The sequence below is a fragment of the Oryctolagus cuniculus genome, chromosome 2, assembly GCF_964237555.1.
Source record: "Oryctolagus cuniculus chromosome 2, mOryCun1.1, whole genome shotgun sequence".
Lineage (NCBI taxonomy): Eukaryota > Metazoa > Chordata > Mammalia > Lagomorpha > Leporidae > Oryctolagus > Oryctolagus cuniculus.
Genome location: NC_091433.1, coordinates 92,066,638 through 92,089,696, shown reverse-complemented (window position 1 = coordinate 92,089,696; position 23,059 = coordinate 92,066,638). Strand labels below are relative to the sequence as shown.

The following is a 23,059-nucleotide window of genomic DNA, read 5'->3' as shown; positions in this document are numbered from 1 at the left end:
TTCCCGAAGTGCGCTGGGGTTGTTGGCCTGAGGTTACGGGGGCTGTCCCTGAGGCCGTGACCCCCCCTTGAGTGCCAGGGCTACTGCATGTCTATGTGTGTGACCAGAGCACTGTCGCTGGGCCTGCAGCCCCGTCTGGCCCTTTGCCAGGCCCCTGGGGCACGCCCCGTCTTGGGCGGTGACCCCTGCCACCTTGGCTGCCTTTCTTTCCCAGTAGCTAAGGTGCCAACGTCTCTGCGGCTCTGGCCTAACCTTGTTCATCAACCTTGTAGATAGAGAGCAGCTGCTTAGCGTCTGCTGGGGCTTTTCACATCAACTCTGGACAGCTTTTTCCCTTTAGCAGTGGCAAATTAAAGAGCCCCAGATGGGAGGGAGGGAGGGAGGGGGCTGTGGGTGGCACCACCTCCAGGCACCTGCTGTCCTTACAGGGTGCTTGGAAAGTGTGGCGTGCACTGGGAGTCACCCAGGGTGGCTGGGCTGCTTACGAGGGGGCTGGCTTTTCTCTGCACCCCGACTGGCTTTGGGGCTGGGTTTCTCCAATCCCTGAGCAGGGGAACAGGCGGCACGGGTGCGGGTTCCAGAGCAAGTTTCCTTCTATGATGGGAGGCGGGCCCGCACCTGTGTGTGCGTGCGTGGCCCTGGGGCTGCCAGAGTCAGCAGGTGCAAGGCACCTAGGTGTTGCCCGGGACCGGCCGACACCAGCACAGTGTGCGTTGCTTACCTGAAGTGCTGGGTGTCATGTATTTTTTCTGGCCACCCTGGGGGACAAAAGGTCGCCGGCCATGGGGGCGGGCCTTCTGTGTTGTTAGTCGCTCCGGGTGGGAGTAGGGGTTCTCACTCAGGTCAAAAGGTCTGGAGAGCTGGCCTTGGGACCTCTTTTCAGACAGAGCCACCGTGGCCCATGCCCTGGCGACCCCCCGAGTTGTGCTGGCCTCTTCCAGAATGGCTTGTGAGCGGGATGGCACTGGGTTCTCCTCCCTCGCAGGCGCACAGAGACCCTCCCAGCGCACGTGTTGGAGCCAGCCAGGCTCTCCTGTCACTCAGGACCCCATTTCTTTCCCTGTGTCTGGCAGCAAGCTACCGCTGACCCTTCGGACGCACACGGAGCATCCTGCAGCCGTGGGTAAGGAACGTGGAGACCGAGCAGGATTTTTCTCCTGCCGTCTTTCCAAGCGCATCTGGCTTCCTGCGTGTCTCCCTGGGCGCCTGGCCCTATCTCTCGCTCTGGTTCTGCTCCAACGGCCTGCCCCTGTACCTGCGGCTTGGGATGTTGGTCCTGTCCCAGCTAGCCCTCCCTTTATTGGCTGCAAGCCGATACCATGGTAGCAGCTGCAATGCCCCCTGGGAATCCCACCCCGCCCCCCACCACAGTTGCGCTTCTGAACACTGGATGGAGGATTAGTTGTTACTCACCCCTGCCCTGGTTGTGAGGCCACGTTTTCTCTGCACTACACTGATGGGATTTTGTTATTGCCAGCAGCAGCTGCACCAGCATGGAGAACACTGTTGACTGATGATATAAAGTAGTCTCGTAGGAGACCCACATGCTTCTCTGGGGCCTGTGGATTTTGTGAGATCTGCATATTCCGAGAACAAGAGAGGGGGTGGGCTCTGACCGGCACAGGAGGTTTGACCTAGAAGCCGGGAGTGGGGCCAATGTCCTCCTGCTCAGGGCTCTGATGTGGGCCGTGGCTAAGTGGCTGTTTCCGTGGTTTCGGGGAGACTCAGTATTAGATTCAACCAACAGTTACTCTGCGCTTGGGGGGGGGTGGTGCCAGGCAGAACATGCTTGGTAGATTCCTTGCTGTTAACGGGGGGCTGTCTAGGCATGGGCAGGAGACCCTCACTTATTTAAAAAAAATGAGAAATGAGTCCCCCTGGCCATGTCAGATGTCTTTTAAAAATGCAGCTAGTGGCTGGCAGCCTTTTTTTTTTTTTTTTTTTTGAGATTTATTTATTTTTTTTTTTTTTTTGAGAGGTAGAGTTACAGACAGAGGGAAAGAGACAGAGAGAGAGAGGTTTTCCATCCGCTGGTTCATTCCCCAAATGGCCACAATGGCCAGAGCTGTGCCTATCCGAAGCCAGGAGCCAGGAGTTTCCTCTGGGTCTCCCACGCGGGTGCAGGGGCCCAAGAACTCAGGCCGTCTTCCACTGCTTTCCCAGTCACCTTAGTAGGGAGCTGAATTGGAAGTGGAGCAGCCGGGACTTGAACCAGAGTTGCAGAGGGGCTAGCAGCCTTTTTTAGACAGCGAGGTCCCGTCAGGCACCCCAAAAAGAGGATCCAGAGTGCTAGCGGCTATACCACAAGCTAGCGCAGGAGGAGGCTGAACACGGCGCTGAGGAATGGGTCTCAGACTGCCCAGAGAGAGAGAGAGAGAGAGAGAGAGAGAGAAGTCTTCCATCCACTGGTTCACTCCCCAGTTGGCCACAGTGGCTGGAGCTGTGCTGATCTGAAGCCAGGAGCCAGGAGCTTCTTCCAGGTCTCCCAAGCGGGTGCAGGGGCCCAAGGACTGGGGCCATCTTCTACTGCTTTCCCAGGCCAGAGCAGAGAGCTGGATAGGAAGTGGAGCAGCCAGGACTTGAACTGGCACCCATATGGGATGCGGGTGCTTCAGGCCAGGGCGTTAACCCGCTGCCACCACAGCGCCGGCCCCTACAATTTCTATTTTGTTTTGTGCTTATTGTGTATGAAACACCTTGGTACAGTAGTACACATATGTGATTTATACAGAAGTAAATACGCATATATTGAAGAAACAGGCTCCAATTGTTTAAAAAATGATTATTTATTTATTTATTTGAGAGGTAGAGCTACAGAGAGAGGGAGAGACAGAAAGGCCTTCCATCCGCTGGTTCACTCTCCAAATGACTGCAACAATAGGAGCTGAGCCAATCTGAAGCCAGGAACCAGGAACTTCCTCCAGGTCTCCCACATGGGTACAGGGGCCCAGGCAATCAGCCCACCCTCTGCTGCTTGTTCAGGCCATAAGCAGAGAGCCAGATTGGAAGAGGAGCAGCGGAGACAGGAGCCAGCGCCCATATGGGATGTCGGCTTCGCAGGCGGAAGCTTAGTCTACTACGCCACAGCGCCAACCCCTGGGCTCCAAATTTTTTTTTAAAGATAATTTATTTGAAAGGCAGAATAACAGAGAGACACAGAGAGGTGACTTCACAGCTGGGTGTGGGCCAGGCTGAACTCAGATGCCAGGAACTCCATCTGGGTCGCCCACAGGGGTGGCAGGGATCCAAGCACTTGAGCCATCAGCAGCTGTATTCCCAGGGACATTAGCTGGGAGCTGGGTCAGAAGCAGAGCACCAGGCACTCCGATCCGACACGTGGCAGCCTAACCCCTACACCGCAACACCGGCTCTGTCGCGCATATTTTTATTGATAGGGGAGCGTGAAGTTTTAAAAGTTCAGGAAGCGCAGTCCACTCCCCGGAGCCAAACCCTGTCGCTGTGTCAGCTGCTGGCTCCCAAGTGTGCAGTGGGCTGACGTCTAGCACAGAGCTGCTGCCCCTGCGTCCTGTGCTCACGTGGACTGCACGTGCGGCCGCAGTGACACCTGGGAATCCTGGTGTCAGGCAAGCTGGGGACCGTTCCAAAGAGCGGATTTCACAAGGCCAGATTCCTGGAAAATGCTTAGCGCTGATTATGAAACGGACGGTTCAGGATCAGTTCTGGGGAGCGAAGGGTGTCCCCGGCTGCTAGCGTGGGCGCTCCAGAACAAGCCTCGGCCAGCGGACTGCACCACGCCCTTCGTCACGCTCAGCCGCCGCCCGTTGTTCTGGGCACGAGCCCCTTGGCGGGCGCTTACTGGGGATGAACTGCGTTCCAAGTCCGTGAGCGGATGCCACCTAGGATGACGGTATCGCCATCTCGGCCCCCTTTGGTTAGCAGCAGACACACGTGCCCACAAATCACCCTGTGAAATCGTTAGCTCAGTATCCCAAAGTGACCCCAGTGAGCGCAGCCCAGGCAGCAGGCAGTGACTCCCGCTAGCAAAAACCATCATCCATTTCTACAGGGGAGGAAACAGGCCTTGTGCGCCCTACTTAAAATTTTATCTATGTGCGGAGTGTCTGTACTGACAAGGAGAGGGGCGGGTCCCTGGGCCGGATGCCGGCTGCTGGGCGGCCTCAGCCTCCCCGCAGAAACCAGCCAGGGCCCGGACCGACACGCGCACAAAATGGCGCCTTCCGCTTCCGCGCTCTGACCAGAACTTCCGGTTGGCCGGTCGCTCGGCCGGATGTCCGGCGCTCCGCGTGGGAGACCCGGATGAGGTCCCTGGCCCCTGGCTGGCTTAACTTTCTGCACCGCAATGCCTGCCTCAATAATTTTTACTGATACTGGCAACTGCAGGGTTGAGTGCAGATGGCTGTACGCGTGTGCACCGTCACCAGCGTGGGCTGTAAGATGAATGACTGCTCTTGGGTTGAAGGCTTTGCTATAAAGGTGGAGTATTGCAGACCCTCAAAGGATGGGCATAATTAGGTCCACAAATCTAAGCTGTCATGGCCATGTCATAGCCAAACCAGGTGATTCCGTCCTCAACTCAGCAACGGATGGGAAGAACTCTAAGGAATGAGAGCAAAGTGGGTGGGGGAGGGTTCTCTAGCTCACGGCACCGGGGAAGCGCAGGTCCCAGAGTAAGCACAAGAGTATGGTCAGCTGGATCTGGCCACCCGTAGGCCAGACTGAGCCTGGAAGTTCAGACCTGCTGGCTGAGTGGTGTGGGGTGGCAATCAGACAGCAGAGGTTAGTAAATAGTAAGAACAAATGTCCAGTGCTGTCCACATGTGGAGAAACAGTTGCACCAGTTTTCTGGAGGAAAATCCACAATGCCTACTAAAACCTCAGAAATAATGGCTGTCTGCAAATATGTGTGGGAAGGCCTTAGGGAAACAGTCACATGCAAAGGCACAAGATGTTAATTGCAGGGACCGGCACTGTGGCATAGTGGGTTAAGCCGCCACCTGCAGTACTGGCATCCCATGTGGGCACCGGTTCAAGTCCGGGCTGCTCCTCTTCCAATCCAGCTCCCTGCTAATGTACCTTGAAAAGTATCAGAGAGGATGGGCCTAAGCGCTTGGGCCCCTGTACCTACATGGGAGACCTGAAGGAAGCTCCTGGCTCCAGGCTTGAGCCTGGCCCAGCTGGCTGTTGTGGCCATTTGGGGGAGTGAACCAGCGGATGGAAGATCTCTCCCTCCCCACCCCACCCCCCCGCCATGACTCTTTTTAGAAAAGATATTAATTGGAACGCTGGTTTTTTAAAAAAGAGATTTATTTATTTGAAAGGCAGAATGAGGGAATGAGGGAGAGAGGGAGATACTGAGAGAGAGAGATCTTCCATCCACTGATTCACTTCCAAATGGCTGTAACAGCCAGGGCTGGGCCAGGCAGAAGCTAGGAGCTTGGGACTGCATCTGGGTACCCGTGTTGGGTGATAGGAGCCCAAGGATTTGGGTCATTTTCCAGTGCTTTCCCAGGTGCATTATCAGGGAACTGCATCAGAAGACTAGCAGCTGGGTCTTGAACTGGTAAGTGCTGTAATATGAGATGCTGGTGTTGCAAGGAGAAGTTTAACCTGCAGTGCCACAACAATGGCCCATAACGTTTTTTTTTTTTTTTTACATTGTTTTCAATTGGCCAAATCATTTAGGAAGCATCTAGATGTTTAGCAGTAAGGGATGGGTTAGATGAATTAGCACACATTCTTAGGGCACTTTCTTCTGCACCCATTATAAACTCTGCTGTAGATGTATAGAACACCATGGATCCTACTTTGGGAACCCTACGTATGTTTATAGGTATATAATGTGCACTTTAAAAAAAGATTTGAGAAGCAGATTTAGTGAGAGAGTCTTTCATCCACTGGTTCACTCCCCAAATGGCTGTAATGGCCAAGGCTAGGGTAAGCCAAAGCCAAGAGTTTCTTCCAGGTCTCCCAGGTGGCTGCTGGGGCCCAAGGACTTGGGCCATCTTCCACTGTTTTCCCAGGCACAGTAGCAGGGACCCAGATCAGAAGTGGAGCAGCGAGACTCCGTATGAGATGCCAGCACTGCAGGTGGTGGCTTAAACCCACTGTGGCACAGCACCGGCCCAGTATATGTGCATTTTTAAAGTCTGCAGGATGTTCCCTAGAATAACAATGCCAGTGCTTGAGCACTCGCTATGGGTCAGGCCTGTGTGCAGGGGCTATGCCAATTAGAGACAAGTATTTAATATTTGTGCCTGATGGGGGAGGCAACCCAGGGGCCGAGAGGTGTTGGTAGACCTCAAGTTCTTTGGCTCACTTGCAAATAGAAATGGAGGAGGGGCTGAGATACAACCCAGACAAGGTATTCTGGGGGCTGATCTGGAGCCCAAGGAAGACAGCAGGTGCAAAGAGGTTCTGCGAACTGGCTCCCCGGTGGGAGCTGCACGGATGCTTTTATGGGGCTGGGGAGGCGTGGCAGTCCCTCCTGGGCACACGGTACTTTGGTTTGCACCCAGCTCGGTGTTCTGCACAGGCGCTGTTGGCTTTGTTGCACACGATACACTCAAAAAATCAGTGTTTCTCCCCAGGGCATCCCAGGAAGGTCGCATCTTGGCCGCCCTGGGCTATTCTGGGCATGCGTGCAGGTTGGAGACATCCCTAACGGGGCTGGAGGAGGCCTTTGGTAGTTAGGGTCCTGGTTTGGAGCTGGAGCTTGCCAGAGTGGGAAGGGCCCGAGTCCCTGTCGCTCCCCCCTTCGTGGAGGAACGACACAGGACCCTGCGCTGTTCTTTTGTCTGCTCGGCCCTTCCCGGGTTTGCTGCTGGTTCTTCCCGGGTTGGCTACCGACGCTTCCACCTCCGTGGAAGGGCGGTTCCCCCTGCCACTTTCCCCACTTCCGCAGGGGAGCGGCACACCGCCAGCCGGCTCTCTCGGGGGCTGCTCAGGTATTCCTTCAGATAGATAGATGTTCCTGGTGCATGTTGTCTCTCTCCTCCTTTATAGTCCTCTTCCACCAATCCCAACCCTGCTACCCACACGCCGAGTACGCTGCTCTCCTCCAATCAGGAGCAGGATCAGCTCCTGCAGGTCATCACTCAGGTTGGCGAGAGGCAGCTGCATAGAAGTTGTTACTCCCTTCTCAGCGCCATATTGTGGGAGAGCAGATGCATAGAATAAGTCTTAATTCCAGTAACAGTCTAGTCCGAGTTGCTCCCCACAAGTCCTGCTTGTAAACCCTGGCTCATTAGGAAAGTGCTCACTGTCACATGGCTGGGAAGTGGCAGCGCCAGCCAGGTGCATGCAACTCCAAAGCCATTGTCATGCAACCATGCAGGGACAACAGGAGCGATATTTGAGCCGTGGGATCATGTGCCATTTCATCCCCCCCCCACACCCCTTGTAATCTGAGTTCAAAAGACTTTTGAGTTTGCCTTGCCTGCATCTCTAATGAAATAAGGGTGGGGCAGGGCGGGAGAGTAACTCAGGGAAAAGCCGCGGATGCCCGAGGAGATGACAGCACCCAAGGACTGCAAAGCCACTGCGCAGTAAAGGCGCATCCAGCTGTTAGGAGCAGGACCCCGAGACCGGGTCAGGCCAGGTCAGGTGTCACTCCTGAGGCAGTGTTTCCAGGAGCAGCCCTGGGCTGTGTCAGTCGATCACAACAAAGGGTTTTCACTTGTTGGGATCCTTTTAACCGTCCTGTGAGCAGGCAGAGGAGGGCTTTCACACCCATTTTATAGATGAGGACAACCGAGGCCATCTTACTCTGCAGTCCAGTGCTGTTTTCTTGATGAGGGGTTTTCAGGATGTTTGGGGACACGATTCCTCAAACCCCTGTATTTCACCCTCACATAGAAAACCAGGCGAATGCCCGGAGATAGCCCAGGACCTGTCTGAGGAGGGCGGAGCCGCCCTTCGGCTGTCACCCTGTCCATGCCGTGTTCTTGTCACCCTACCCCATCTCGTGAGCTCCCCCAACCCGAGAGCTTCCTCTCCACATCCTGGCATGGTGCCATCGCCATGTGGCTGCTCCCTGTATGAGGTTCCAGGGCTGGGTTTGCCGTCCACTGGAAGAAGAGTCCTCACTGGCAGTGAGGACTCCATTTTCCAGGCTGGGCGTCAGATCAGTGAGCTCCGGGTGACTCGGACCACGTGATGGTTGTGTAGAGCCAGAGTCGGGTCCCCATCCGCTTGTGGCGCTGCTGCCTATGACCAGCAGGTAATAGGTGCTTGTAATGATCAAGGACAAGGAGTGAATGAATGAAGACAGAATCAGTGCATGAGTGCAGTCAAATGCTCCACCAGGGGCCAGCGCTGTGGCGCAGCAGGTTAAAGCCCCGGTCTGAAGCACCGGCATCCCATATGGGCGCCGGTTCAAGTCCTGGCTGCTCCACTTCCAATCCAGCTCTCTGCTGTGGCCTGGGAAAACAGTAGAAGATGGTCCAAGTCCTTAGGCCCCTGCACCCGTGTGGGAGGCCCAGAGGAAGCTCCTGGCTCCTGGCTTTGGATAGGCACAGCTCTGGCCTTTGTAGCCATCTGGGGAGTGAACCAGTGGATGGAAGAGTTTCTCTCTCTTTCTCTCTCTCTCTCTCTGCCTCTCTGTAAATCTGCCTTTCAAATAAATAAATAAATCTTGAAAAAATGCTCTACCACCGAGCTGTACCCCCAAGTCTGTGAATGTGCGAACAATTGTGTACGTGGCGAGTGCTTAGCAAGAGTTAACTGTTACTTTAATGTCAACGTGTTTAATTCTTCTCTCCTGCTTACAAGGGCAAAACGTATAGTTTCACTGATTTGATTTTTTAAAGGCTTCATTTATTTATTTGAAGGGCAGAGTTAGAGAGAGAGAGAGAGAGAGAAATCTTCCATCCATTGGTTCACTCCCACAATGGCAACAGACCAGGACTGGGCCAGGCCAAAGTCAGGAGTCAGGAGCTTCATCTGGGTCTTCCACACGGGTGGCAGGGACCCAAGCACTTGGGCCACCCTCCGCTACCTTCCCAGGCACCTTAGCAGGGAGCTGCATGGGAAGTGTGGCGGCCGGGACTCGAACCGGCGCTCTTACGGGATGCGGCCGTGCTGATGCAGTGGGGGTTTCGGCCCCCCCGATGTGATTTCTGTGTCTGCTTGTTCTCACAGAGGTTGGTAGCAAAGCTGAACTGTAGGAGAGCGGTCAGATGAGGAGGGCCGGAAGCAGTGAGGAGTGTGCAGCCACGTGTGCCTCTGAGGACACTGAACACTGCATTGCTTCTTTTTTTTTCTTCTTTTCTTTTTCCTTGTTTTTTTTTTTTTTTTTTTTTTTTTTTTTTTTTTTTTTCCCTGTATCTTGCTCATCTTTTTTGCACCCAATAGTGGAAAGAGGAGGGGATTTAACTGTCATACCAAATGGCTGCCTCCAAATACATAGTTGTAAAAACTCTCAGTTAAATTTCTCATATGATAAATATTGATAAATATAACCTGCATGTAAGAAAAACACTATGGGATTGGCATTTTTTTTCAAAAAAGATTTATTTATTTACTTGAAAGGCAGAGTTAGAGAGAGAGAGAGAGGTCTTCCATCTGGTGGTTCATTCCCTAATTGGCTGCAATGAGAGCTGCGCCAATCGGAAGCCAGGAGCCAGGAGCTTCTTCTGCGTCTTCCATGTGGGTGCAGGAGCCCAAGGACTTGGACCATCCTCTGCTGCCTTCCCAGGAGCTGGGTGGGAAGTGAAACATCTGGGACTTGAACCGGTGCCCATGTGGGATGCCGGCATCACAGGCGGTGGCTTTACCCACTACACCACAGTGCCAGGTCCTGGGGCTGGCATTGTGGTATAGCATATTAAGCCAGTGCCTGTGATGCAGGCATCCCATATGGAAACAGGTTCCTGTTACCACTGCTCCACTTCCAACCCAGCTCCCTGCTAATGCGCCTGGGAAAGCAGTGGAAGATGGCCCAAGTGTGTGGGTCCCCGCACCCATGTGAGAGACCTGGATGAAGGTCCTGGTTCCTGGCTTCAGCCTGGCCCAGTCCTGGACTTTTTAAGCCAATTGGGGAGTTAACCAGCAGATGGAAGACCTCTCTCTCTCTCTCTCTGTCTCTCTCTCTCTGTCCCCCTCTCCTTCTCCCTCTCCCTCTCTCACCCTGTTTCTGCCTTGCTGTCTCTACCATTCTCTCTGTAACTCTGCCTTTCAAATAAATAAATAAATCTTTTTTAAAAGTTTTATAAAATAAGTAAAAAGCTCTCTGGGCTCCTCTATTGTCGTTGAGCGTGCAGACCAAGGACTGTGGGCAGCTTTGCCATAAACTTGCCGGCTAAGTGAGAGTCCGCCGTTGGGTCGCTTTTTTTTTTTTTTTTTTTTTTTTTTATTTAAGTAACATCTACTAGTTAATCTCTTCAGCCTTTTTTCCCCCCAACTCTGCAGGCTGAAATGCACGTTTTCAGTGGTGTTCGGCCTGGATAGAAGCATCTTCCAGCAGCTCCAAACCAGTGCTGAGCAGATGGGGTTGGGAAAGGTTTAGGAGACAGGAGTGAAGTTTCCAGAATCTGAAATGTGTTGTAAAAATATTGATCTCAGCACAAACTTGTAGCCCAGACACAGGCGGGGAATTAACTACAGCAAAGCAGTAGTCAGCCTGCAGTGAGAAAGACACTCAGCCCTGACTGTTTTGTAGGTGACGAAAGTAACCCGTCTCGTCGCTAAGCCACTGCAGAGCTCAGAGAAGGCAGGCAGGGAGGCAGGCCAAGAGGAGGAAGCCATACACGGGTAGGGATTTGTCCACAGATTCTTTGAGCCACATCCCTTGGCCAATGCCCTGCGCAGCGATGGGGCCCAGGGTGAGTGGTTTGCTTCCGGCAGAAATCACACTGTGACGTCAGGACCGGGTCTGGAGAGGCTCGTGGAGTTTCATCCAGGCCTCCTCCGCGGGTGCAGGGACCCCAACACTTGGGCCATCTTCTGCTGCTTTCCCAAGGCACATTAGCAAGGAGCTGGATTAGAAGTAGAGCAGCTGGGACTCGAACTGGCAGCAATGTGGGATGCCGGCACTTGCAGGTGGTGGCTTTACCCATTACGCCACAGCGCCGGCCCCTCAAATAAATTCTAAAAGTTATTTTTAAAAGCAACTAGGGGCAGGCATTTGGTACAGTGGTTAAATTGCCAGTCTCGCTCTGCCTTTAAAATAAGATGAAAATAAATTGATTCATTAAAAATAGAATAAAAGTCTTACATTGGTATTAAAACTATAAGATACCATGGAATAAACCTAATAAAAACGAGAAGATCGTTTATGGTGAAAATGACGGATGCTATGGCCTAGTGGTTAAGTTGCCCTGCTTCCCACAGTGGGGTGCCCGGGTTCAGTCCCCGGCTCTGGCTGCTGCTGCCAACTTCCCACAAACGCAGACCAGAGAGACAGCAAGGCTGACTCAAGTAATGGGGTTGCTGCCGCCCATGTTGGAGACCTAGGTTGAGTTCCTGGCCCCCGGCCTCCACTGGCCCAGCCCTGGGCTATTGCAGGCATTTGGTGGACGAACTAGCAGATAATACCCCTTTATCTCAATAATTAGTTTGTCTTAAAGAAGAAAGGAAACTCATGGGCCTGATAAGCACCACTTTATGGTGTAGGAGCTTTGATACTGTTAATTTTTTTTAAGATTTATTAATTAGAATGACAGAGTCACAGAGAGAGGTAGAGACAGAGAAAGAGAGATCTTTCATATGCTGGTTCACTCCCCCAAATGGCTACAACGGCCAGAGCTGGGCTGATCTGAAACTAGGAGACAGGATCTTCTTCTGGGTCTCTGACGTGGGTGCAGGGGCCCAAGGACTTGGGTCCTCCGCTGCTTTCCCAGGAGCATTAGAAAGGAGCTGGATCAGAAATGGAGGAGCCAGGACCCGAACTGGCGTCATATGGGATGCCGGCACTGCAGGCCAGGGCTTTAACTCCCTGCACCACAAGGCCGGCACCTATTACGTTTTATTTCTTTCAAAAAAACAAAAAACAAAAAAGAAAAAGAAAAAGAAGAAAAAAAAAGAAAAACAAAACAAAAAAGAGCCTGCGTTGCAGCAGGATTTAATGAAGCTGGACTATGGACACGGGGTGTTCCATACGGATGTTCTCTGTAATTTTCTCCTTGTTTAAAGTATTTCGTGAAAATATTCAAAGAAGGCCGGCGCCTCGGCTCACTAGGCTAATCCTCCTCCTAGCGGCGCCGGCACACCGGGTTCTAGTCCAGGTCGGGGCGCCGGATTCTGTCCCGGTTGCCCCTCTTCCAGGCCAGCTCTCTGCTGTGGCCAGGGAGTGCAGTGGAGGATGGCCCAAGTGCTTGGGCCCTGCACCCCATGGGAGACCAGGAGAAGCACCTGGCTCCTGCCATCGGATCAGCGCGGTGCGCGGGCCGCAGCACGCCGGCCATGGTGGCCATTGGAGGGTGAACCAAAGGCAAAAGGAAGACCTTTCTCTCTGTCTCTCTCTCTCACTGTTCACTCTGCCTGTCAAAAAAAAAAAAAAAGAAAATATTCAAAGAAAAAGAAGGTGTGACAGAGGCCGCAGGGAGCCGTAGCCGCTCTGGCCACACGGGGGCGCTGAGGGGTACGGAGGCGCGCGCAGCGCCCTCTGCCCTTGCAGGAGATCCCTGTCAGTCTGCCCATCCCCCCCTGTCCTGAGGGGGTCGTCCTCCTGTCAGTGCGCCCATCCCCCCCCCCGTCCTGAGGGTGTCGTCCTCCTGTCAGTGTGCCCATCCCCCCCATCATGAGGGGGTCGTCCTCCTGTCAGTGCGCCCATCCCCCCCATCATGAGGGGGTCGTCCTCCTGTGGGTCCGCCCATCCCCCCCTGCCGGCTTGGCTTGTCACGGAGGGCGCGCTGAGACAAGAACGCACAGGTGCCTCAGAGAGTCTAGTTCCAGCGCTTAGTAAGGGGAGTGTGCAGGCAGCTGAGCTCCAGAAGCCAAGATGGTGGGCGTGGCCCCCGGGGCGGGGGTGGGGGGCTCTGTCCTGGCTGCCTGGGTTGGAATCCCGGCTCTGTTCTTGGGTGGATTTCCTTTCTCTCTCTCTTTTTTAAAATAGATGAACTTTTTTAAAATTTTTATTTATCTGAGAGGTAGAGTTCCAGGCAGAGAGAGGTCTTCCATCCGCTGGTTCACTCTCAATGGTCACAACCAGAGTTGGGCCGATCCGAAGCCAGGAGCCAGGAGCTTCTTCCACGTCTCCCATGTGGGTACAGGGGCCCAAGCGCTTGGGCCATCCTCTACTGCTTTCCCAGGCCGCAGCAGAGAGCTGGATCGGAAGTGGAGCAGTGGGGACTCGAACCAGCGCTCATGTGGGATGTCCACACCGCAGCCAGTGGCTTTCCCCGCTAGGGCGGGACACCAGTCTTCTGAGTGGATTTCTTTATTTCCGCGTGCGTCCGTTTTCCTCGTGGTACACTGAGTCCACGTGCTGGTGAGGATGCCGAGTTAAGATCCCGATCGCCCAGTGCTCAGAACGGTGTCGGGGCCCCTTTGAAGCAGCCAGGACTCGAACTGGCGCCCATATGGGATGCTGGCACTGCAGGCGGCGGCTTTACCCGCTACGCCATGGCGCCGGCCCCCCGCGTTCTCTTTATGCAGTCATTGGTGGGTGGGCTCTGAGGTGGTTTCCATTTCTTGGCTCCTGCGAACAGTCCTGCCAGAGACACGGCCGTGCAGGTCCCTCTCGGGTGGATTTCATTGTCCTTGGACATGCACCCCGGAGTGGGATTGCTGGGTCACGTGGTCATTTTATTTTTTATCTTTTGGGGGAGCCCCTCCACACTGTTTTTCTGCAATAGCAAAAAATCATCTGTGCCCCCATCAACCCATGGGGCACACCCTGGCCAGCGCGGGCTGCCTTCTGTCTCGTTGATCATAGTGCTTGGCAGTGGAGTGAGGCCATAGGGATCTCCTCTAGGTTTGACTTGCATTCCCTGCCTCCCCCCACCCCCGGCATTTTCCGTGCACCTGTCGGCCATCTGTGTGCCTGGCCCTTCTTCCCCCTCGGGATGTGCCCGCAGGGGTGCAGCCCTGTGTAGCCTTAGGGGGCTTAGTCCTTGAGTTCCGTTCCTTGTTGGTGACACAGCTCCCAGCCCGCTTCGGGGTCTTTGCTAGTGTTTTCTTCTCAGAGTGTGGGACTGCAGGGCAAGTGATCCTCTCCCTCTTTCCGGCTTCCTGCTCTCCACCCCCTCCTGGGGGCAACCATGAGTTAAACCCAGAAATCCCTGCTGTGCACCTGCTAGGGACCCAGGCCTCTGCTACTCACTCTCATCCCCTGCCTGAGAGGAGCCCAGGCCGGCAGCTTCCCACGGCCCACGGCGAGCCTTTCAGTCGTTGCCAAATCAGACCATCTGCCTGGTGCTGGAGCTGTTGGGACTCGCGTCTACCACAGCCTACTGCTTTTACGTTTTTAGCTTTCTGCCCCCTCAAAAAAAAAAAAAAAAAAGTGCTACTGTTTTGGGTCCAGTGCTTCCAAAAAAAAAAAAGTGCTGTGTGGTTATTGTTAGTCTTGATCGGGCCCAGACTCTGCCCTCCCCCATCAGTCCCCTCAAGTGCTTGTCTGCCCTGAGCCGCCCAGCCCCGTGGTGGGACAGCGGGGTCACAGTGCCGCCCTCCGGGGCATCTCCGCACAGCCGCTGTGCCTTCAAGGCAGGGCCTGTTTGGGTTCTGCGAGAAAACCACAGAGCAGATGGCTGCCCCGTCAGGGGGCCCTGGAGCGGCTCGGCCTGGCGGGAGGGGGGCCGCCGAGACCCTTCTGGGGAAGGCCTGGACCGCGCGGCTGCCCTTGGCCTCCGGGAAGGGAAACAGTGGCGCCATCACCCCCAGGCAGCAGCCCCATCTGTGTGAGGCCACCCCGCCCCGGGCTCCAGGCCTCCCAGTCTAGTTCCTTTGGGTCATCTGTCCCCCTGCCAACCCTCAGCTGTTCTTCCCGGGGATGAGGCCACTCTGGGCAGGTGCCACCTCGTCCCATGGTCACGTGCACGGAGCTTGCCAAAGAGCCCTGCCCAGGCCAGGCCTGCAGGAGGAGCTTGGCCTAGGGCGGACCCAGCCTGGGCAGCCCGGGCGGCTTCGGGAGCTGCTGGCGGGATCCCCTTCCCGCCGGCCGCTGTGTGCTGGTGACTCACCTCTGGTTCCCGGGAACCTTGTTATTTTTGGCCCTGCTGTTTTTCAGATTGTGCCCAGATCCCTGCAAAGTGGGACGCTTAAGCCTCATGGGAGCCCCTTCCCCCCGCCCCCAGGAAGACACGAAGGCCACAGCCCTGTGGCGTGGAGGGCCCTGGCCTGTGTCGCCAGTCAGCTCTGCAGGGCTCCTGTGCTCAAGATGTGCCCTTAAGCTTCCCGCTCCCGAGGGGCCCAGGCTCTCGGGTAATCTGCCAGCCCCAGGTGGGCAACGCCCTCGGGAGCTGGAGAGATAGGGCGGCCTTGGCAGATAAGGCAGGGGCCGCTGATGCGCTGGGCCAGGCCCGGGCAGATGCGCTGGGCCAGGCCCAGGCTGCGGTACGTGCAGCAGCCTTGGCCGCTTCTCCGGCAGAGCCCGGCCGACCCCCGGCGGGACCCTGGCTAAGGACAGAAGCATGCCCTGCCCCTTGGGCTTCGGCAGAGTGAGTACCGGGGTGGGGGGGGGAGGGAGGCGCCACCCGGCCAGACGCCCACCTGCCCCGTGTCGCGGCTGTGGCCACCCGGGCAGCCCCTCCCGCAGTCTCGCTGAACGGAGCAGGTGGTCTCTCATGCAGTTCCTGCAAGTGCAGCCGGGGCCGTGTGGTCCCCCGGAGTTCTGCCTGCTTGGATCTCTGATGACGCTCTGTCCACACTTGGTACTGGGAAAGGTGATCCTGGGTTCTAAACCAAAGAGGGTGAGCCCCCTGCTGACCCTCATGGGTTAACACAAGCGGCTGTGCAAGTGGCCACAGGGTCACACAGGTACCTGTTCAAATGGCCATGAAATAAGACAGGCACCTGTGCAGGTGGGCCGCTCTGACGGGTGTGTGAGAGTGTGTGTGTGTGTGTGTGTGTATGTGAGAGTCTGTGTGTGTGTGTGTGTGTGTGTGTTAGGGGCGGGGGCATCCTCATTTGGAAGGGGACTTGCGTGTGTTTCGTCGGAGACCACCAGGGCCAGTTGCCTCCTGGTCCCTTCTCTAATGCTGTGCCGACAGCTACGGGGACGCGCGGAATGAAGGGGAGAGCGCGCGCCGAGTGGCCCCGGGAGATAGGGTCTGGGGCGCAGCACAGAAGGGAAGGTGGGTGTGACCGAGGCCACCTGCCCGCCCCCGGGACCCCGTGCTTCCCGCTCAGATAGAGCTATCGGCAGTGCGCAGCGCCCTGTGCCCGGGAAGGTGCTGGCTTTGGGGGTGGATTCATAGCGCCAGGCTGGCCGCGCTCAGGGGCCTCCTGGCTGAGTCCCGGAGGACGCGGGCAAGCCGGGCGAGGCGGGGTTTCCCTTCCTGGCATCCTGGCCGTTTGCCTCTCCTGGTCGATTGTTGTCGCTCCCGCAGAGCGCGGAGGAGGACGCTGGCCAGCGGCACGCACCGTCCGGTTGAGCCCAGTCTTTTCTCTTGGCCCAGCTGCTGGGGGCCGTGGACTTGTAGTCAGGCTTGGCTGCCTGCTCTTGACAGGCCTCAGGAAACAGGGGAAGAGGCTGTCTCAGTGAACTGTCTCAGACCCCGATACCAACCGCGAGCCCCGTGCTCTGCGGGAATTAGGGACAGCTGATGGACAGCGGGCTTAAAGCTGGCATGGTACTCCCACCAGCCAGTGAGCCTCGGTTTACTCATCTGGGGAGTGGGCCTGCTGGGGGGCTGCAGTGAGACACTGGGCTCTGCAAACGTCCGGAAAGCGAGCAAGAAGCTTAGAGTGGTTTAGAATTATGGTCACGAAGGCTGATACACTCAGCTGACCCCTGACCTTATGGGTAAACGGAAATGACATTTGTTTAATTAATTTATTTGAAAGGCAGAGTTACACAGAGTAGGAGAGACAGAAAGATCTTCCATTTGCTGGTTCAGTCCCCAAATTTTGGTCACGACCGTCTGGACTGGGCTAGGCCAGGTCTCCCACGTAGGTGGGGGCCCAAGCACTTGGCCGTCTTCTGCTGCCTTCCCAGGCCATTAGCAGGGAGCTGGAGCAGAAGTGGAGCAGCCGGGACTCAAACAGGCACTCATGTGGGATGCCAGCCCTGATAATGGCTGTTTATTTATTTATTAAAGATTCATTTACTTATTTGAAAGGCAGAGTTACAGAGAGGCAGAGGCAGAGAGAAATGTTAAATCTGCTGGTTCACTCCCCAAATGGTGACAACGGCTGGAGCTGGGCTGATCCGAAGCCAGGAGCCAGGAGCTTCTTCTGGGTCTCCCATGTGGGTGCAGGGGCCCAAGGACTTGGGCCATCTTCTTCTGCCTTCCCAGGCCACAGCAGGGAGCTGGATCAGGAGTGGAGCAGCTGGGCCTTGAACTGGTGCCCATATGGGATGCCGGCACTGCAGGCAGCGGCTTTACCACTACGCCACAGCGCCGGTCTGGATAATGACTCTTTAAACCCCAGTTTCTGCCCCTCATCCCTGCGGAATGCAGCTGACTTATTTTGAGGTCACTCTAAGGAAATGTACCTAGAAAGACGGGGCTTGTTGTTGCTGCTGACGAGCATAAGGGAACGGAGAGAGAACAGGGTGCTGACTGAAGCCCTGCGCCCTGGCCACGCGACAGCCTTTGACAGGCACCCCCAAGCACCTGCTGGGTTCCAGTCCTGGGAACAGAGCAGGGAGCCCAACGGAGGAGAACCCAGGGTCCAGAGCACGGGCAGGAGGCAGATGCAAGCGTAAGGCAGTGAATCACGTCCAGGAGGAGGGGAAAGGACTCCTGGGAGGAGAGGAGCAAGCGAGGGGAGTCAGGAGGGGGTGTGGGGCTCTGCAAAGGGGAGCCTCAGGAGGGCTCAGGGGAGGAGCCTGGCTCGTGCAGAGGTCCTGAGGCAGGTGTGTGAGACCATCAGGAGGCCAGAGTGGCTGGGGCAGAGGAGGGGGGCGAGCAGGAGGAGCTGAGGTCTGGGGGTGGGGGTGGGGGCAGGGTAGGGCACAGGTGCAGGAAGCACGGGGCCTTTGTGCTTCGTGGTGAGGAGTTTGCTTTTACCTTGAGTGAGGCTAGAAGCAGTGGCTGGTTTGGGTGGCAGAGAGACAATTGGTGCGATTTGGCCTCTACCATAGCCTTTGACACCAAACTCCTAGGAACAGGAGCAGGTGACACGGTGCGGCAGGTGGTGTTCTCCCTGGGTCACAGTGCTCACTCAGCCTCATCCCTCTGGGATGCACAGGGCTGGGGGTTGGCACGGTCGCGCATGCTTCTATTTCGTGGTCAGACCCGGGACCTGAAATCCCCCTGTGTCTTACACTCTAAAGACAAACGGTCCATATGGGGGAAGCCTCACTGAGAAAGCTATCGGTGGGGAGGTTTGCCGTAGCAGTTCGGGCACCTGTTCACGCCCACATCCCACAGGACCTGGACTCAATGCCGAGCCTCACTCCTGAACCCAGCTTCCTGCCAGCGCAGAGCCGGGGAGGCAGCAGCCAATCAGCTCAAGTCGGCTCCCTGCCATGTGTGTGAGTGGGAGACCCGGATGAAGTTCCCAATTCCTGGCTCTGGCCCAGGGCCCCCGGCCACTGTGGGTGCTGGGAGAATGAACTGGAGAAGGGAGGAGCTCTCTGTCAAATACGTAAATGAGTTTTTAAAGAAAAACTACGTTGGTCAAACTGAAAAGGAGACAGAGCACTGTGAAGGTCAGGGTCCCGTGCCGGGGGCGGTCCACACAGCCCCTGCTGATCCTCCCGCAGCGCCTGCTCCCGGAACCCCAGCATCGAGACAGCGGGCAGGGCTGAGGGCTCAGCTGCCGTGCAGGAGCGCCCGAAGCCGCGTGTGGGTGGGGGTTGGGCTGGGTTGTGTTCCCCGTGGTATCCTTGGCATGTGCCTCCTGCCTGGCGCACAGTAGGCGCTTTCTCAGATGGGCAGGGAGTGGTTTGCACAGCACCCACAGAGTGATGGCTGCTCCCTCGTTCGGCTGCAGACCTGCAGTTGAAGCCTGCTCAGGGTGTCTGTGTCGGCTCTGCAGATGCGCTGCCGTTAGGACGGTTGAAGTTCCCGAGACAGTTTCCCTTCCTCCCGTCTCTCACTGCCTTTGCCCGCGCTCCATTCCGCCCGGCCCGTTTCCCACACTTTTGGGCTTTTTGACATAAATCCCGCCCCCAGCATAGTGACTCAGCGTTGAGTCACTTCCTCCTCTCCTTCCCTCCCCGCCTCCCGCCGCTAACGTGGGAATGTCTTGAACTTGGGGCTGGAAAAAAACGAGTGTGAAATGAATGAACTTGAAACCCAGCAGTGGATGTGAGGCCTGCTTCTATGTGTAAGACGGATGAACTTCAAACCAGGAGTCAGTGTAAACCTGCTCCGGCCCCGCATGCCCAGATCCTGAGCAGTGACCGGCAGGAAGGGGGCACGCGGGCCCTGGGCAGGAGTGGACTTGGAAGGTCACGGGCGGCTGAGCTCCTCCCCGCGGCTGCTATCTTGGCTGCAGCCTGCAGCCTGCAGCCTGCTCTGGGTTTGTCATGCTTCTCCAGGGGGCGTGACAGCCGGTGAGGGATCTGGGGAGAAGCGGTGGAGCCTTGCCCCTCGCCCGCCTCCAGTCGTCCCCCGCGCCCTCCCTCTGTGTTTCCTTGTCATCCCCATGGGCTAGGCTGATTGATGTCTGCAAGAAAGAAGTGAAAGAAGTGCAGTCAGGGTGGGAGGCGGCTTGTCGCTTCAGGGTCCATTACGGCAGGGAGGTGGCGGGGAGCGCGGCCAGGCGGTGTTGCCTGTCGATGGCAGATTACTCAAACCCAACAAGCAGAGGCTTCCGTTCCTGAGAAAGCCCGGGTCCCCGGCCTGTACCGGGCCATGTGAGGCCAGGCTGGCCCTGCCCAGCGGGAGGAGGTGCGGGCGGAAGGCCGTTCAGCTTTCTCCAGAAGCCGGAAGTGATACAGCGCCCGGGGACCTCAGAAAGTTCCTGGCAAATGGGCTCACATGGTTGCGGTGCCCGGAAAATGTTCATTCTGTGTTCTGTGGGCTTTGGGAAGAGAGTACCTGGCTCCAGTTTCTATCAGAAATGCTGAAAAGATGCTGGCTTTGGGCATCAGCACCAGGGGCTGACCCACGGCCACGCAGATGACCCACTGCCTTCCTGGGGCTCACTCCGGCATTCTCTCCCCTGGTGGGGATGAGCTGGGGTGGTCTCCTGTGTGCTCGTGGTTTCCTGGGGGAGGAGGGATTTCCCTGCACCCTCCGAGTCACTCCCAAGGCTGGCTCATGCTCAGTCCCCGTGGTGTGACCTACAGGGCAGCACAACCCCCTGGTCCTTGGACAGCTTCGTTTTCCCTCTGCCGGGAAGCCTCAGGCCCCACTGCAGGGGCTCTGAGGGGGTTGGCGCAAAGTATCTTCTGTCTGTCGCATCCGTTTTAGTCTTCACCACAGGATCCAGAGTGGTCCCGATGCACAGGACTGGTGCTCAGTGGGCTCAGCTGAGACTGGGACAAAGCGAGGCGTGGGATTCAGGGCTGTGAGTGGGGAATGAGGTGGTGTGGGGGCACGGGGAGGGAGAGGAAATCTTCCCCTGCTTGGGACATCCGGGCTCAGATCTCACACACACACACACCCAGCTCCTGTACGCACACACACATACACACACACCCAGCTCCTGCATGTACACACACACCCAGCTCCTGCACACACACACCCCCAGTTCCTGCACACACATACTCATACACCCAGCTCCTGCACACACACACAACCAGCTCTTGCACACACACACACATACACACACACCCAGCTCCTGCACACACACACCCAGCTCCTGCATGCACACACACACACCCAGCTTCTGCATGTACACACACACACACATACACACCCAGCTCCTATACACACACACACATACACACACACCCAGCTCCTGCACACACACACACCCAGCTCCTGCACACACACATACATACACCCAGCTCCTGCGCACACACACACACACCCAGCTCCTGCACACACACACACCCAGCTCCTGCACACACACACACACACACACACACCCAGCTCCTGTACACACACACACACACAACCAGCTCTTGCACACACACACACATACACACACACCCAGCTCCTGCACACACACACCCAGCTCCTGCATGCACACACACACACCCAGCTTCTGCATGTACACACACACACACATACACACCCAGCTCCTATACACACACACACATACACACACACCCAGCTCCTGCACACACACACACCCAGCTCCTGCACACACACATACATACACCCAGCTCCTGCGCACACACACACACACCCAGCTCCTGCACACACACACACCCAGCTCCTGCACACACACACACACACACACACACCCAGCTCCTGTACACACACACACACACACCCAGCTCCTGTACACACACACATACACACACCCAGCTCCTGCACACACATACACACCCAGCTCCTGTACACACACACACACCCAGCTCCTGCACACACATACACACCCAGCTCCTGTACACACACACACACCCAGCTCTTGCACACACACACACACCCAGCTCCTGCACACACACACCCAGCTCTTGCACACACATACACACCCAGCTCCTGCACACACACACACCCAGCTCCTGTACACACACACACACACACACACCCAGCTCCTGCACACACACACAGCTCCTGCACACACACACAGCCTGCTCCTGCATGTGCATCCTCCCTGGACGTTTATACCTCCGAGGGACTGGGTTCCAGGCTGCCTGGTTGTCGCCCGGATGGTTGTGTGGAACTGAAGGTGGAGTGGTTGAACTTAGAAGGGGCCAGTGCTGAACTGGTGCTCTCTGGTGTGAATTGCCTAGGGTTGAGGCTGAGAACGGGCAGCTCCTCTGGGCCTGTGCCCCTGGGGATTCTCCCTGCCCCTGTGCTAGCCTCTCACTTTGCATGAGAGCGGGCACGGTGCTTCTTTACCGCTTTGTTCGGATGTGACGCTGGAACCGTGAGCCTGGCGGGGGCGTCCTCGCTTTCCACATCAGCACACACAGCCTGAGCTGTCAGTGGAACTGCCCAGGCCCCCAGCCGCTCCCCTGCCTGCTGTCCGTCTCCTCCACAGCACGCATTCTGGTCGTGCCTGGTTCCTGAAGTGGGCAGTGTGGGTGGCCTTGCCCGGGCAGGACAGAGGGGAGCAGCCTGGGGGCTCCACCACGACCAGAGCGCCTGGGTTTGAATCCTGGCTCTGCCACTTTCTGGTTGTCCTTGAGCCCAACAGACAAGGGGACTTCAAAAACAAGTTCCTGGAAAATGGAATTAAAAAGACACGTGTACTTGGGTGCCCCCAAAAATGTGCCCATCCATGCATATGCAGGGTCTTTACATGGTTCATGGAAAATGCATGTTATGAAAAGATTATGCGTGGATGTCAGCATTTTTTGCACCAAAACAGACTGATCTTTAATTGCATTTTCATGAATTTGTCTGAATACAGCCTCTCCACACCTGTCTTCACTCCCTGCCTGTCAGCTGAAGGTGGTGGAGACTTGCTTTGGCGTCTGAGGCGGACGCCTGGCATTTCAGGAGACGCTCGTTGGCATAATTAGTGGGGTCTTTGTGTGGGGGGCTGGGAAATCACAAGTTTGCCTCTGAATCAATAGCTTTCCACATTTTAAGAACTTTGGAAATTTAACATTGAGAAAAAACTTTAATTGATTTTATTTATTTGAAAGGCAAAGAGGGGCTGGCGCCGCGGCTCACTAGGCTAATCCTCCGCCTTGCGGCGCCGGCACACCAGGTTCTAGTCCCGGTCGGGGCGCCGGATTCTGTCCCGGTTGCCCCTCTTCCAGGCCAGCTCTCTGCTGTGGCCAGGGAGTGCAGTGGAGGATGGCCTAAGTGCTTGGGCCCTGCACCCCATGGGAGACCAGGAGAAGCACCTGGCTCCTGGCTTCGGATCAGCGCGGTGCGCTGGCCGTGGCAGCCATTGGAGGGTGAACCAACGGCAAAAGGAAGACCTTTCTCTCTGTCTCTCTCTCTCACTGTCCACT

At 56.3% G+C, this 23,059-nt stretch overlaps 1 protein-coding gene across 7 annotated transcripts in view; it reads left to right on the top strand.

The window, feature by feature from the left end:
* The window catches only part of ANK1 (ankyrin 1), a 185,092-nt gene that overhangs the window by 57,699 nt on the left and 104,334 nt on the right, over nt 1–23,059 (top strand). Inside the window, exon 1 of one of the 7 annotated variants that reach the window (XM_070068604.1) lies at nt 15,208–15,578. The exons of 5 other annotated variants lie outside the window; for them this stretch is intronic. In XM_070068604.1, coding sequence (XP_069924705.1) covers nt 15,552–15,578 — 27 coding nt within the window. In that variant the 5' untranslated portion in view covers nt 15,208–15,551. Of the gene's footprint in view, nt 1–15,207; nt 15,579–23,059 lie in introns of those variants that run through there. One more of the 7 variants, XM_070068603.1, reaches the window with a different exon arrangement.